This window comes from Saimiri boliviensis, chromosome 8 (assembly GCF_048565385.1).
Source record: "Saimiri boliviensis isolate mSaiBol1 chromosome 8, mSaiBol1.pri, whole genome shotgun sequence".
In the NCBI taxonomy this organism is placed as follows: Eukaryota; Metazoa; Chordata; class Mammalia; order Primates; family Cebidae; genus Saimiri; species Saimiri boliviensis.
The window spans coordinates 119,610,749-119,627,811 of NC_133456.1; the positions used below are offsets into that span (position 1 = coordinate 119,610,749).

A 17,063-nucleotide genomic window follows, 5' to 3' on the forward strand; every position below is an offset into this window, starting at 1 on the left:
TCCCAGAATTACTAGGGTTTTTTTTTTGTTGTTGTTCCACTGTTTTTTAATTCACATAATCATTGTTTAAAATGTTTGTTGCCACCCCAAATATATCTAGATGCTTTTTGGTCTGCACTTCTTACCTAGTTGGAATAAAATGGAGTTGACCTCTAATGGATGTGTGGTTTTGGGGGAAGCCGAAAACTTTCTAAAATTGACTTTCCATGTTGGTTGCACAGGTCTGTGCATGTTCTAAAAACCACTGACGTACGCTTTGTGTCAGTGAGTCGTATGACGCGTGCGCGCGCTCCACGAGCGTCTCGACCGAAGGAATCTCACGCGCTTGTCCCTGTGATCGGCCCGCAGGGTGCGATCGCGAACTCGCTGACCTGCGTGCAGCTGCACAAGCGTGCCGAGAAGATTGCCGTGATGCTGATGGAGCGGGGTCACCTGCAGGCCGGTGACCATGTGGCCTTGGTCTACCCCCCAGGTACGGGCATGGGGGGCTTCCCTGAGAGACGCGGACCACTGCAGTGCACAGAGTTCCCTTACACACCCGCTGGTGCCTGAGAGGGCAGTGTGATGGCCAGGAGTCTGCTGTATCCAGCTGGATGCTGACCGACCCATTGTGTCTGGCTGTGACCACTCATGGGCACCAGCTACATGTGCTACTGTCAGAGGCTTCAATAAATTGATGCCTTCAAACACTTTTTTTTTTTTTTTTGAGATGGAGCCTTGCTCTGTCACCCAGGCTGGAGTGCAGTGTTGCAATCTTGACTCACTGCAACCTCCACTTTCCGGGTTCAAGCAATTCTCCTGCCTCAGCCTCCCAAGTAGCTGGGATTACAGGCACTTGCCACCACGCCTGGCTAATTTTTGTATTTTTAGTAGAGATGGGGTTTCACCATGTTGGCCAGGCTGGTCTCAAACTCCTGACCTCATAATTCATCCGCCTCGACCTCCCAAAAAGTGCTGGGATTACAGGCGTGAGCCACCGCGCCAGCCCCTTCAAACAGTTTTATATCTAATTTGTGTTACTAGATACCTCAGGTGGTTCACTTAATAGTACCTAAATCTTAACTAAATTCACGATTACAAAGGTGGGTATTTACTTAGCAAAATCATTTAGAAATTAAACCTCCAGGCTACCTCATCTCAGTCTGAAAGGATGGGAAAATGACAGTGCCTGCCAAAGCTGACAAAACCCACCAGGATGACGGAGCCTGTGAGAAGTTTCGCTGCTCGTTTACCCATTGAACTTGTCTTAGACTGGCATTTATGCCGACAGGGACATTGGCCGCTAAGCAGCGTGATCTGCTTCAGTAGTGATGCTTGGTTTTCTCCTGTGTAGGAATAGACCTGATCGCAGCATTTTATGGCTGCCTGTACGCAGGCTGTGTGCCAATAACCGTTCGCCCCCCGCACCCACAGAACATCGCGACGACGCTGCCTACTGTTAAGATGATTGTGGAGGTAACGTACCTGGGAGCTGGGTCTCCACCTGCCTGGAGCTGAGTGTCGAGTTCACAGCCCACACGCAGACTCTGACATCTCCCAGGGCAGCAGCTGGCTATGGGAGCTGGTGTGTGTCTGGAATCAGTCAGGACAGGAAAGGATCTCTGCCTTCAGGGAGCCTACGGTCTGGATATAGAGGCGAGATGTGAACTTGTGCGTGGAGGCAGAAGCTGGATAGTAGCTCTTACTGCAGAGTCTTGAAGTTGAAGATGCCCGGGAGAAAACAGGTCCCAAGAGAGGGTATCCCCACCATCCCTCAGGCTTCCCCACAAACCAAGCTGAGCAGACCCACCACGAGAAGAGGAAGGGCTTTTTCTAAAGGTCTCTCCTCAGGATTTAGAAGTTTACTGCTCCTGTTTGAAAGTATAGATCTGTTTTCCCTTGTCTACAGCTGGAGAAGTTCCATAGGATTCCACTGTATTTTCCTTGTGGAAGGAGGGACTACAGGGGAAAGCAGTTTGGGGCAGAGAATGCCTTGTGCCGCCCACATCTGAGTCCCTTTCTCCATGGTGTTGGAGGACCCCCACAGTGGCCACTCCTGCTACAAAGTACGCATGATGTGTCTGGGCATACGTGACATTTCCAGTATAACAGAGCTAATGATGTGAGCAGTGAGCTCTCTTCTGTATGTGGCCATGATGCTGTGGATGCTGCTGGGCTGGGAAAGTGCAGGTGCACAGGCTTCAGGACCTGCGCTCTGCCCCATATTCTGGCCCAGCTCTTCCGTCACCAGACTCCTAGCGCTCTTCTACCTCAGCTTACCGGCAGGAGCCAGCAGGAGCCAGCAGGAGCCAGCAGGGCTCGGGAGCCTAATCTGCCATTAAAGCTACGTAGTTTTAGTGTGCTTAGCGAGCAGGAGATGTGTGTAGTGAGCACGCTTTCATCTGGCTCCATTCTCATTCACTGATGCCAGGTGAGTCGCTCTGCCTGTCTGATGACAACACAGCTCATCTGTAAGCTGCTACGGTCCAGGGAGGCGGCAGCAGCTGTGGACGTCAGGACGTGGCCCCTCATCCTGGACACAGGTCAGTGCTTTGGCTGGAGACGGTGGTTTGCTCATGGGCCTTGCTCAGGCCAGGTCTGTTGATAGCCCTGTTCTTCTCCAGATGATTTGCCAAAGAAGCGGCCTGCCCAGATCTGCAAACCTTGCAACCCAGACACCCTTGCGTATCTCGACTTCAGCGTGTCCACAACTGGGATGCTAGCTGGCGTAAAGGTGAGCAGGGCGGCTGCAGGAGGTGGCCACGGGAGGCCACTTCAGAGTGTGCGACTGTCAGCACCTCTCGTGAATCAGACTCTGAGATGTGGAAAGAGCCGTATGTACGTGTTTCATTCACAGCACGACACGTGTGATCATTTCCGTCCTTAACCAGGCTGACTGATTCTGTCCAAATGCCCCAAAGGTGTTTTTATGTGAACACGGTCTCCGTAGCTGACAGTAGAACACTGCACGTGTTTTCCTTTCTTGCTGGTTCTCAAATCTGAGTGCTCTATGATAAATCTCTGCACACTACACTTTGTTGCTGTTTAACCTGGGCTCTATTAGAAGTCGTCAGTGGCCAGGCACAGTGACTGATGCCTGTAATTCCAGCACTTTGGGAAGCCAAGGCGGGTGGATTATCTGAGGATAGGAGTTCGAGACCAGCCTGACTAACATGGTGAAACCCTCTCTCTACTAAAAATACAAAAATTAACCAGGCATAGTGGCAGGCGCCTGTAGTCCCAACCACTTGGGAAGCTGAGGCAGGAGGATTGCTTGAACCCGGGAGGCAGAGATTGCAGTGAGCCAAGATCACGCCATTGCACTCCAGCCTGGGTGATGACCCCCTCAGCTCAGGCGACACCCTCGTCGAGCTGCTGTGCAAACCCCACCCATCGGGGACTCCGCAGCCCTTTGCACCCTCTGCCTCCGTCTGTGGGTCTGACGGGTGAGCTGGCTTTGTCTGCTTCACAGCAGCCCTCACTCTCCATCCACCTCTTAATAGAACTGAAGTGAAATGCCAAATTAGCTACAATGTGAAATAAAATAATTTTTCAAAAGCTTTTGAAAAGAAATGTTTTCAGATCAAGTTGACATAGTTCCTATAGATGAAGTTAGCAGTGACCCTCCTACTGTCACAGCCAGAAGAGAAGCTCATGCCTCCAATCGTGCCATTCTCATGGCCCACTTACAATCTCAGCGTCTCATGTAGAGTAGATCATCAGAACTTTCTTGGCTGATTTTCTTTTTCTTTTTTTTTTTTTTTTTGAGACAGAGTCTCGCTCTGTCACCAGGCGCCAGACTGGAGTGCAGTGGCACGATCTCGGCTCACTGCAACCTCTGCCTCCCAGGTTCAAGCAATTATCTTGCCTCAGCCTCCCGGGTCGCTGGGACTACAGGCGCATACCACCACGCCCAGCTAATTTTTTTGTACTTTTAGTAGAGATGGCGTTTCACCATGTTGGCCAGGATAGTCTTGATCTCTTGACCTCATGATCCGCCCGGCCTGCTGCTTTTCTTTAACCAGTGTCCATTCTTGTTTGTCTGCTGAAGTCACGCAAAGGCCCCAGTGGGTCTCAGACCCACAGCCAGGGTGATAGGAGCACCCTTCTCTTACATCATACAAGGTTGTCCACGTGCTCATGTCTGAATTCCCACTGGACCCGGAGGGCAGGGCTGTGTCTCAGTCTTCTGTTCATCTCCAGCACCTAACACCATACCTGTTATATAATAAGCTCTCAGCACTTTAGTATTTGCTGTGCTGAAGAGCTCAATTCTTCACCTCGAAATGGTGCTTTGCACAGAGCAGCAGTTCAGGACAGGCTTGCTCTAGTTGCTGATCTGAGTGGGTGGGTATTTTTGGGAGGCAGGGTTTTACTAGCTGCTAATCCAGGGAGGCAGGAGTCTGGATGAGTATTTGATAAATTCAGTCTCATTTCTCCATTAAACAAATATTTACCTTAAAGGCAAACTAAAAAGAATTACTTACATTTTACATTCTATAAAAAGTCTACATTCCGCTGTATGAATATAGTAAAGCAGTTATGAAATCCTGTCCCGGGCAGAACTTTCAACAGTGATGCAGCGTTTCACAGTGGGAGGAACCCCAACCCCGATTCTGTCACGTCTTGCTGGAGTGGCGAATGAAAGATGGGAGCCAGGCGTTTGGCTGGATTTCCAGTTACAGCTCTGTGCTGGTCCCTTTACAGTTTAGCTCTGGGCAACATTCAGCGTCAGATAACTTGTGACATGTTTTAAAACCACAGAAATCAGAACCATTTTCTATGTTGCTTTGACTTCCATTTTCCTCTTAGGTCTGTTTGGTGAGAAAGCTTCTGTGAGAAAATTAATCTTAGTAATATATTTTATTGTATTTCAAATTAATCTACGTTACACACGGACTGTAGTGGACTATTACAGGGATTAGGGAAGGGGAAGATGTGGAGAGCTCTCCACTGTCTGGTCAGTGATGGGATGAATGGATTTTGGCCACTATCTCCCTACAGCATGGTGGAGGATGGTAAAGGACTTGGGCTCTAACTCATGTCACAGTCAGCAAAATCTTTCACTTCCGTGAACCTTCACTTCCTGATCATTGAGATGGTGAGCCACCCAGCGGGTGTCACTGGCCACCTGCTGCACAGCAGAGGCCTTGTCCAGCCCTGGCGACACCTGTGCACGAGGCAGTGCCTTGACTGGCGGAGGCGGGAGTGTGCCATGGCGTCTCCTCTACTTGTGGGTCAGTGTGTTGGAGAGAGAGTCACACTAGAGCCCCTTCCTGTATGACTTGCTGTTCAAATGCACTATTTCAACAGGTGGAATTGCTAGGTCCCGGAGGATTGGCCGTTCTGAGTGAGGTTCACTCATTGACAGTGAGAACTCCAGTGAAAATATCGGCCGCTCACATTCCCAGGCACAACATAGCCCCAGCTTGGCTATAGTTGTCCCTGGTCCTAAAAACGGCTTTGGGCATTTGGTGCCAGGTATCATACATTTGTTGTTTTTTGGGTTTTGTTGTTTAATTTTTATTTAAGAGACAGAGTCTCACTCTGTCGTCCAGGCTGGAGTGCAGTGGTAATCATAGCTCACTGCAGCCTGGAACTCCTGGTCTCAAGCCATCATCCCACCTCGGCCTCCCAAAGTTTTGGGATTACAGGTATGAGCCGCTGTGCCGGGCCAGCATACATTTCCTGCAGCCTTAGTGTATTTTAGATGCCCTTGGGTGTCAGGCCCCATGCAGTTAATGCAGCCTTATTGTCTCCTAGGTACCCTTAGGCATGCGGTCCCATGCAGTTAATGCAGCCTTGTTTTCTCACGGGTGTCCTAGGGTGTCAGGCCCCATTCATGTCACACTGTCTGTGTTTTGCAGATGTCTCATGCAGCCACCAGTGCCTTCTGCCGTTCCATTAAGCTGCAGTGTGAACTTTACCCTTCTAGAGAAGTGGCCATCTGCCTGGACCCCTACTGTGGACTGGGATTTGTCCTCTGGTGCCTCTGCAGGTAAGATTCCTCTCCATATCTTTAAATTTAAAAAAAAATCATGCACCTTCTTCTCCAGACCTTACACCCAGCCAGGCAGCCTCAGCACTGGCCCCATACCCCCACCCCTGCTGGAGGAGGCCTGGGGCTGACTCCTGTCCCTGTCTCTCTCCTGGTGGATTTGGCTCTTGGGGACAGAGCAGCACCTGGGGTGACAGTCACTTTCTGCAGCAGTGGAGGAACATTTTGGAGAGTTGTCTGTGTGGACCTTTATTTCTGACCATCAGAGGACTCCCAGGCTTCGGACTTGGCTCTTATGCCTGTAAAGCCTTGTGATCGTGCTTGATCTGGGTTCCCGCTGGGCCAGCAGGCATTGCAGCCTCTCGCCTCCCTCGGCCTTCACCCCAGCTGTTACTGCAGGGCCTAGGCTCGGCAAGCCCAGAGGTGAGTCCACGAGGGCTGAGTGTTCCCCGGGCCATGCGGCACTCTGCCCAGCAGTCAGCTCGAAGCCTGGCTCACAGCAGATGCTCAGCAGATATTTGTGGGATGAATGAAGAACCAGAAAACCAAATAGATGTTTCTTGGCTTTTTTGTCTGATCATACATACGTGATAATTGTAGAAATTTTTAGAAAATACAAAGTAGCCGGGTGCAGTGGCTCAAGCCTGTAATCCCAGCACTTTGGGAGGCCGAGGCGGGTGGATCACGAGGTCGAGAGATCGAGACCATCCTGGTCAACAAGGTGAAACCCCGTCTCTACTAAAAATACAAAAAATTAACTGGGCATGGTGGTGTGTGCCTGTAATCCCAGCTACTCAGGAGGCTGAGGCAGGAGAATTGCTTGAACCCAGGAGGCGGAGGTTGCGGTGAGCCGAGATCGCGCCATTGCACTCCAGCCTGGATAACAAGAGCGAAACTCTGTCTCCAGAAAAAAAAAAAAAAAAAGAAAATACAAAGTAATATAAAGAAGAAAATAAAGCCATCAATAATCATACCACCTGATAAAGGGCATTACTGATAAATATCCACTAGCACCATTTGAGCACATAGCCTTTCAGAGTTCATTTTCTAATTTATTAACATTTTCAAACATACTTAAGTGTAGATTGTGTCCAGCAGTACACACCAGTGACTGTCATCCAGCTTCATGTGTCAGCATTTCAGCAGTTTTGTATTTTCTGCCTGCTCCCCACCTTTTTTTAAATGAGGCATATTAAAGCTAACACAAACATATAACTTCATTGATAAATCTTTTTTACACATACTATTTTATGAATATTCATTAATGTATTTATAAATCTGAGATGCTACAGCATGAAATTGATTATGATTTTCCTAAAATTTATAGTGGATCTTTCTCTTTTCTCTTTTTTTTTTTTTTTGAGACAAAGTCTTACTCTTTCACCCAGGCTGGAGTGCAGTGGCACAATCTCAGCCCACTGCAACCTCTGCCTCCCAGGTTCAAGCAATTCCCATGCCTCAGCCTCCCGAGTAGCTGGGATTACAGGTGCCTGCCACAATGCCCAGCTAATTTTTGTATTTTTAGTAGAGATGGGGTTTCACCATGTTGGCCAGGCTGGTCTTGAACTCCTGACCTCAAGTGGTCCACCCGCCTTGCCCTCATGAGCCACTGTACCCAGTGGGAATTTTTTCTCATGTCTGTAAACAAAACTTTTTAATGTATTCTTAATATTTAATAGTATTAAGTTGGATTAAAATTTAATCTTGTATTTTTGAAAAATACTGATATTCTAATTAGGACAATTCAGCTTTTTGAGAAAGCAGATAAAACTGAATAATGTATATTTAATGATTTTTGCCTCAATCTAAAATGCAATAATATTGTGAGTGATTTTTTTTCCTTGGGAAATCACTCAGAACATACTATTCCAACAACTGGGCCAAAATGGCCTTAGATATACATTCGAAGCTGGAGGGTAGATGTCTGTTCTGAACAACTGCCCTTGTAGGGTGACCATATTTCATTTGGCAGTGTACAAGTAAAACCAAAGCCAACAGATGGAAGACTCCTGCCTGCAGGCTCACCAAGCCTGGCTCCCCATAAAAATCAGAGAGAAGGTGTTTATGGCAGGGAAAGTAACTTCTCGGTGAGAACCAGCAATTACAATAAACTCTTCAAGAGATTGTCCAGGTTGTGATGAACTTTGACAAGCATCTTTCATGAAAAATATTAATAACTCAGAAGTCACAAGATCCCAATACTTGGTTGATTGCCCTTGCAACAGTACAAATAAATATAGCCATAAATCTTTCCATTAAAAAAAAAAATCCTCTATAGAAACAGATCCCAATGGACTTGCTTAAAAAAAAAAAAAAAAAAAAGCACTTGGCTCCTAGATGCACAATGACTAATACAGAAGTTAAAGTAATAATGACTTCCCTTTCCCATGTAGTTCAGCAGGTCTGGAACGAGAACTGGGCAGAAGAGGCCCTGGGGGTGTGAAATTTGAGGAGGCCTTGTCCTCCGGGTGTGCCTCTAAGAGCTTAGCAGGGTAGGGAGGGCATCTTGGTGGGGAGCAGCCACACAGCGTGCCCAAGCTTAAGTCAGAGGAGGGGAGTCCACAGAAGGGTTTTCCCAGCCTGGGCTGTGGGAGCCAGGTAGGATGCAGTGTGAGAGTCAGAGCGTGTTCCGGGAATGGGCAGCCACAGAGGGAGATGGGCTGCATGTCGGACACTGGAAGTCAGTGCAGTCAGGCATCGTTGGGTGATGGGGATGCGTTCCACTCAGGTGATGCCAGTGTTGTGCAGACACTGAGTGTGCTTACACAGACCTGGCTGGAACAGCCTGACATACCCAGGCTGCAGTCGTGTGCAGTGTGCCAGTGCACTGAATGCTGTGGGCCATTGTAATGCAGCGGTAAGTATCTATGTCTCTAGACGTATTCAAGCACAAAAAAGGTACAGTATAAGTAAGGTCCAGAAGGTTAAACCCACTGGGCGGGTCAGTGAGTAAGTGACGCCTGGAAGTGAGGGCCCAGGACAACTGCACACTACTATAGCCTCTGTAAACACCAGACGCTTTGGCAACACTAAGTCCATTAAAAATGCCTATAGTTCTTCAATGATAAATTAGTCTCAGCTTACTGTAACTTTTTAACTTTATAAACATTTTAATTTTTAAACTTTTTGACTCATCTATAAAAAACACTTAGCTTAAAACACACATTATACAACTATACAAAAATAATTTTTATGTCTTTATAAATTCCTATCAAATTTTAAATAACATTTTAAACTTTTCGTTGAAAGCTAATACACATGCATGCACATATCAGCCTAGGCCTCCACAACACACATACACACACACATGCATGCGTACACACACACACACACACCAGCCTAGGCCTCCACAACACACACACACACACACACACACACACACACACACACACGCCAGCCTAGGCCTCCACAACACATGCGTGCACATATGCATGCACACACACACAGCTGCTTAGGCCTCCACAACACACACAGCTGCCTGACACAGCTGCATAAGCCTCCACAACACACACACAAAACTGCCTAGGCCTCCACAACACACACACACACACACACACACACACACACACACACATACACACAGCTGCTTAGGCCTCCGTAGGGCCAGAGTGTTCAGTATCACTGCCTTCTCCTCCACGTCTTGTCCCACTGGAGCATCTTCAGGTCAGTATGTGCATGGAGCTGTCACTTCCAAGGATAACAATACCTTCTTCTGGAATACCCTCCCGAAGGACCTGCCAGGGGTGTTCTACAATTAACTTTCTTTTTATAAGTAGTAGTATACTGTAAAATAATAAAAAGTACACTAATTCATAAACCAGTAACACAGTTGTTTATCATCATGGTTAAGTATTAGGTTGTGTTCATAACTGTATGTGCTTATCAGAAAGCTAATCTATGCCCAAGTAGGCGTCATTCCCAAGATGCAAGGTTGTATCATATACATGTCAGTAAATGTGGTTCGTCACATAAACAGAACTGAAGATGTGATTGTATGTCCTGTGCTTTTATATGACTGGTGGTACAGGTTTGTTTAGACCAGTATCACCACAAATGTGAGTAATGTGGTATGCTGCAATGTCTATAGTTGGTAGAAATTTTTCAGCTTCATAATAGTCTCATGAGACCACCATCGTACATGGACCCATCCTTCACCAAAGCATTGTTATCCTGGGACCACAGGAGTGCTAATTTTTATACTTTTATGGAGATAGGATCTTGCCATGTTGCACAGGCTGGTCTTGAACTCCTGGGTTCTAGCCACTCTCCCACCTTAGCCTCCCAAAGTGTAGTAATAACAGGCATAAACCACCACACCCAGCCTCCAAAACCAATTTTTAAAAATTAGCCAGGTGTAGTGGTGTGTGCCTGTGGTCCCAACTACTTGGGAGGCTGAGGTGGAGAATCACTTGAGCCTGGGAGGTTGAGGTTGCAGTGAGCTGAGATCATACCACGGCACTCTAGCCTGGGTGACAGAGCAAGACCCTGTCTCAAGAAATAAAGATTGAAACAGATTGTAACACTTTGGGTAAAATAGGAAATTTTCCAACTATTCAGATACAAATAGATGAACAAATTCAAAGCTTGATGAGAAGTGAGGACTTATATAGTAGCTATCCACAAAATAGATAGAGGAAAGAGGCTTCACAGTGCAAAAGCCTGAACCAGGTGGTCCAAGCAACCTCAGTGATGGTGAAGCCTGCAGCACCTGGTGAGATGAGGAAAGCAGTGTTGCTCCCACAGTATTCCTGCTAAAGATGCCTGCCCTGAATCTCCCCATGTGTAAACATCGGCCACGTAAGCTAGGGGACTGTGCACCTGCCTAGAATTACTTCACAAAGCCTGCTGTTGTGAGGGTCATGAAAGATCCAGAAACTCGCTCTGGGCAGAGGGAGGCTGAGAGCTAACCACTTGCTTGCAGTGCGCCTGTGCAAACAGGACCCTTTTGCTACAGAGTGTGTAATCGGGGACAGCTGGAGAAACTGGAATAGGGTCTGAGCTGGGATAGAAGGAATGTTTTCTGGTTTTGATGGCTAAGTTGTTTATGGAGGAAAATATACTTGTTTGTTGGAAATGCCTCTGAAGTGTCTGGGATTGAAGGGCATCAAGTCAATGACTCACCATCAGATAATTCAAGGAGAAAAAATTATTTTAAATGTACTTGTAACTTTGTGATTATTTGAAAGTTTTAAGTAACACACATAATATATGTGTCCTCATCCTAAAGCTTTCTTCTATCATAAAGTAGAGGATAGTTTATCTGAAAATCATGAATGTGATGGAATTGTTTCAAAATATTTTTTTTTTTTTTTTTTTTTTTTTTTGAGACGGAGTTTCGCTCTTGTTACCCAGGCTGGAGTGCAATGGCGCGATCTCGGCTCACCGCAACCTCCGCCTCCTGGGTTCAGGCAATTCTCCTGCCTCAGCCTCCGGAGTAGCTGGGATTACAGGCATGCGCCACCATGCCCAGCTAATTTTTTGCACCTTTAGTAGAGACGGGGTTTCACCAGGTTGACCAGGATGGCCTCGATCTCTTGACCTCGTGATCCACCCGCCTCGGCCTCCCAAAGTGCTGGGATTACAGGCTTGAGCCACCGCGCCCGGCCTCAAAATATTTTTAAGATTATACCTGTTTTTAAAAATTGTGTCAGATAGCCCATATTCATGTATTGGAAGATTCAATATTATTAAGATAGTGGGGGAGTTTCCAAGATGGCTGAATAGGAACAGCTCTGCATGCAGCTCCCAATGAGATTGATGCAAAAGGTGGTGATTTCTGCATTTCCAACTGAGGTACCTGGTTCATCTTACTGGGACTGGTTGGACAGTGGGTGCAGCCCAAAGGGTGAGCTGAAGCAGGGTGGGGCGTTGCCTCACGTGGGAAGCGCAAGGGGCTGGGGAATGCCCTCTCCTAGCCAAGGGAAGCCATTAGGACTGTTTCCTGTACTCCCGCCCAGTTACTGTGCATTTCCCACAGTCTTCACAAGCGGCAGACCAAGATGTTCCCTCGGGTACCTACAACTCCAGGGCCCTGGGTTTCCAGCATAAAACCGGGAGGCCATTTGGGCAGACACCAAGGCAGCTGCAGTAGTTCTTTTGCTTTTTTCATACCCCAGTGGTGTCTAGAACACCAGTGAGACAGAACTGCTCACTCCCCTGGAAAGGGGGCTGAAGCCAAGGAGCCAAGTGGTCTGACTTGGCATATCCCACCTTCATGGACACACCAGCAAGCTATGATCCTCCACTGTCTTGAAATTCTTGCAGCCAGCACAGCAGCCTGAGCTTGACCCAGGACGCTGGAGCTAGGTGGAGGGAGTGCATCAGCCATTGCTGAGGCTGGAGTAGGCAGTTTTAACCTTACCGTGTAAACAAAGCCACCAGGAAGTTTGAACTGGGCTGGCCCACCACAGCTTGACAAGGCTGCTGCAGGCAGACTGCTTCACTATATTCCCTTCTAACTGGACAGGGCATCTCTGAAAAAAGGCAGCAGACCATCAGGGCCTTATAAATAAAGCCCCCACCTTCTTGGGACAGGGTACCTGGGAGAAGGGGTGGTTGTGGACACAGCTTCAGCAGACTTAAACTTCCATCCCTGGCAGCTCTAAAGGGAGCAGCACATTTCACAGCATAGCATTTGAACTCTGATAATGGACAGACTGCTGCCTCAAGTGACTTCCTGACCCCTGTGTAGCCCGACTGGGAAACCCCTCCGAGCAGGGACTGACAGATACCTTATACAGGAGAGCTCTGGCTGGCATCTGGCAGATACCTCTCTGGGATGAAGTTACTGGAGGAAGGAACAGGCAGCAATCTTTGCTGTTCTGCAGCCTCTGCCGGTGACATCCAGGCAAGCAGGGTCTGGAGTGGACCTCTAGCAAACTCCAGCAGACCTGCAACAGAGGGACCTGACTGTTAGAAGGAAAACTAACAAACAGAAAGGAGTGGTTTCAACATCAGCAGAAAGGACATCCACTCAGACCCCATCCAAAGGTTGCTACACAGGCCAAAGGCAGATAAATCCACAAAGATGGAGAGAAACCATTGCAAAAAGGCTGAAAATTCCAAAAACCAGAATGCCTCTTCTCCTCCAAGTTCTCACAACTCCTTGCTAGTAAGGGAACAAAACTGGATGGAGAATGAGTTTGATGAATTGACAGAAGCAGGCTTCAGAAGGTGGGTAATAACAAACTTCTCCAAGGTAAAGGAGCATGTTCTAACCCAATGAAAGGAAGCTAAGAACCTTGAAAAAAAGTTAGACGAAATGCTAACGAGAAAACGAGAATAACCAGTTCAGAGAAGAACATAAACGACCTGATGGAGCTGAAAAACACAGCACAAGAACTTTGTGAACCATACACAAGTTTCAGTAGCCAAATTAGTCAAGCAGAAGGATATCAGAGATTGAATATCAACTCAGTGAAATAAAGTGAGAAGGCAAGATTAGAGAAAAAGGAGTGAAAAGAAATGAAAAAAGCCTCCAAGAAGTGTGGGATTCTGTGAAAAGACCAAATCTACGTTTGATCAGTGTACCTGAAAGTGACAGAATGAAATGAGGTTGGAAAACACTCTTCAGGATGTTATCCAGGAGAACTTCCCCAACCTAGCAAGGCAGGCCAACATTCAAATTCAGGAAATACAGAGAACACCACAAAGATACTTCTTGAGAAGAGCAACCCCAAGACATGTAATCATCAGATTTCACCAAGCTTGAAATGAAGGAAAAAGTGTTAAGGGCAGCCAGAGAGAAAGGCTGGGTTATCCACAAAGCAAAAACCATTTGACAAACCGTGGATCTCTCAGCAGAAACCCTACAAGCCAGAAGAGAGTGGGGGCCAATATTTAACATTCTTACAGAAAAGAATTTCAACAAGAATTTCAGCCCAAACTAAGCTTCATAAGTGAAGGAGAAAATAAAATCCTTTACAGATAAGCAAATATTCAGTGATTTTGTCACTACCAGGCCTGCCTTACAAGTGCTCTTGAAGAAAGCACAAGACATGGAAAGGAACAGCCGGTACCAGCCACTGCAAAAACATACCAAGTTGTAAAGAACACCGGTGCTAGGAAGAAATGGCATCAACTAATGGGCAGAATAACCAGCTAGCATCATAATGGCAGGATAAAATTCATATATAACAATAATAACCTTAAACGTAAATGGGCTAAATGCCACAATTAAAAGACACAGACTGGCAAATTGGATAAAGAGTCAAGACCCAAGGCCGGGGTGGTGGCTCATGCCTGTAATCCCAGCACTTTGGGAGGATGAGGCAGATCGTGAGGTCATGAGATCGAGACCATCTTGGCCAACATGGTGAAGTCCCAGCTACTCTGAGGCAGGAGATTCACTTGAACCTGGAAGGTGGAGGTTGCAGCAATCTGAGATCATGCCATTGCACTCCAGCCTGGCAACACAGTGACACTCTGTCTCAAAAAAAAAAAAAAAAGAAAAGAAAAAAAAGTCACAACTCATTGATGTATTGTATTCTGGAGACACATCTCACATGCAAAGAAACAAATAGGCTCAAAATAAAGGGATGGAGGAAGATTTATCAAGCAAATGGAAAGCCAAGAAAAGCAGGGGTCACAATTCTAGTCTCTGATAAAACAGACTTTAAACCAGCAAAGATCAAAAGAGACAAGAACATTACATAATGGCAAGGGGATGCAACAGGAAGAACTAACTATCCTAAATGTATATGCACCCAATACAGGAGTACTCAGACTCGTGAAGCAAATTCTTAGAGACCTACAAAGAGACTTAGACTCTCACACAATAATAATGCGAGACTTTAACCCCCGCTGTCCATATTAGATCAGTAAGACACAGAATTAACAAGGATATCTGGGACTTACACTCAGCTCTAGACCAAGCAGACCTAATAGGCATCTACACAACTCTCCACCCCAAGTCCACAGAATATACATTCTTCTCGGCACCACATCGTACTTACTCTAAAATTGACAACATAATTGGAAGTAAAATACTCCTCAGCAAATACAAATGAATGGAAATCATAACAGTCTCTCAGACTCCAGTGCAATCAAATTAGAACTCAGGATTAAGAAACTCAAAACCACACAACTACATGGGAACTGAACAACATGCTCCTGAATGACCTCTGGATAAATAACGAAATGAAGGCAGAAATAAAGATGTCCTTTGGAATCAATGAGAATGAAGACAGAAAGAACCAGAATCTCTGGACACATTGAAAGCAATGTGAAAGTGGAAATTTACAGCACTAAATGCCCACAAGAGAAAGCAGGAAGATCTAAAATCGACACCCTAATGTCACAATTAAAAGAACTAGAGAAACAAGACCAAACAAATTCAAAAGTTAGCAGAAGACAAGAAATAACTAAGATCAGAGCAGAACTGAAGGAGATAGACAAAAAGCCCTTTAAAAAAATTAATGAATCCAGGAGCTGATTTTTTGAAAAGATCAACAAAATAGACTGCTAGCCAGACTACTTTTTTTTTTTTTAGATGAAGTTTCGCTCTTGTTGTCCAGGCTGGAGTGCAATGGCACAATCTCGACTCAACACAACCTCCACCTCCTGGGTTCAAGCGATTCTCCTGCCTCAGCCTCCTCAGTAGCTGGGATTACAGGCATGCACCATCATGCCCTAGCCATACTATTAAAGAAGAAAAGAGAGAAGAATCACATAGATAGAATTTAAAAAATTGATAAAGGGGCTATCACCACCGATCCCACAGAAATACACACTGCCATCAGAATACTACAAACACCTCTACGCAAATAAACCAGAAAAATCTAGATGAAATGGATAAATTCCTGGACACTTACACCCTCCCAAGACTAAACCAGGAAGAAGTTGAATCCCTGAACAAACCTATAACAAGGTCTGAAATTGAGGCAGTAATTAATAGCCTACCAACCGAAAAAAGTCCAGGACCAGAATTGCACCAGAGGTGCAAAGGGAACTGTTACCATTACTTGTGAAACTATTCCAAACAGTAGAAAAAGAGGGAATACTCTCTGACTGATTTTATGAGGCCAGCATCATCCTGATACCAAAACCTGGCAGAGACACAACAACAGAAACCTTCAGGCCAGTATCCCTGATGAACGTCAATGCAAAAATCCTTGATAAAATACTGACAAACCGATTCTAACAGCCCATCAAAAAGCTTATTCACCATGACCAAGTCAGCTTCATCCCCAGGATGCAAGTCTGGTTCAATATATGCCAATCAATAAACGTATTCCATCACATAAACAAAACCAAAGACAAAAATCACAATTATCTCAATAGATGCAGAGAAGGCCTTCGACCAAATTCAACAGTCCTTTATGCTAAAGACTCTCAATAAACTAGCTACTGATGGAAGGTATCTCAAAATAATAAGAGCTGTTTATGACAAACCCACAGCAAATATACTGAATGGGTAAAAGCCAGAAGCATTCCCTTTGAAAACCAGCACAAGACAAGATGCCCTCTCTCACCACTCCTATGCAACATAGTATTGGAAGTTCTGGCCAGGGCAATCAGGCTAGAGAAAGGGTATTCAATTAGGAAAAGAAGAAATCAAATTGTCTCTATTTGCAGAAGACATGATTGTATATTTAGAAGACCCCATGTCTCAGCCCAAAATCTCCTTAAGCTGATAAGCAACTTCAGCTAAGTCTCAGGGTACAAAATCAATGTGCAAAAAATCACAAGCATTCTTATACACCAATAACAGACAAACAGAGCCAAATCATGAGTGAATTCTCATTCACAATTGCTACAAAGAGAATAAAATACCTAGGAATACAACTTACAAGGGATGTAAAGGACCTCTTCAAGGAGAACTACAAATCACTGCTCAGTGAAATAAGAGAGGACACAAACAGATGGAAAAACATCCCATCCTCATGGAAGAATCATTAGGAATCCCACGCTCATTAGGAAGAATCAATATCATGAAAATGGCCATATTGCCCAAAGTAATTTATAGGCTCAATGCTATCCCCATCAAGCTACCATTGACTTTCTTCGCAGAATTGGAAAAAACTACCTTATATTTCTTGTGGAACTGAAAAAGAGCTTGCATAGCCAAGACAATCCTAAGCAAAAA

General features: G+C 45.8%; 1 protein-coding gene across 5 annotated transcripts in view; it reads left to right on the forward strand.

The window, feature by feature from the left end:
- Positions 1-17,063, forward strand: part of DIP2C (disco interacting protein 2 homolog C) — a 387,558-nt gene that overhangs the window by 321,076 nt on the left and 49,419 nt on the right. For all 5 annotated transcript variants that reach the window (XM_010349712.3, XM_074405140.1, XM_074405141.1 and 2 more), the window contains 5 exons: positions 349-472; positions 1,334-1,455; positions 2,411-2,522; positions 2,604-2,713; positions 5,847-5,977. In XM_010349712.3, the coding sequence (XP_010348014.2) occupies positions 349-472; positions 1,334-1,455; positions 2,411-2,522; positions 2,604-2,713; positions 5,847-5,977 (599 nt within the window). The remainder of the gene's footprint in view (positions 1-348; positions 473-1,333; positions 1,456-2,410; positions 2,523-2,603; positions 2,714-5,846; positions 5,978-17,063) is intronic.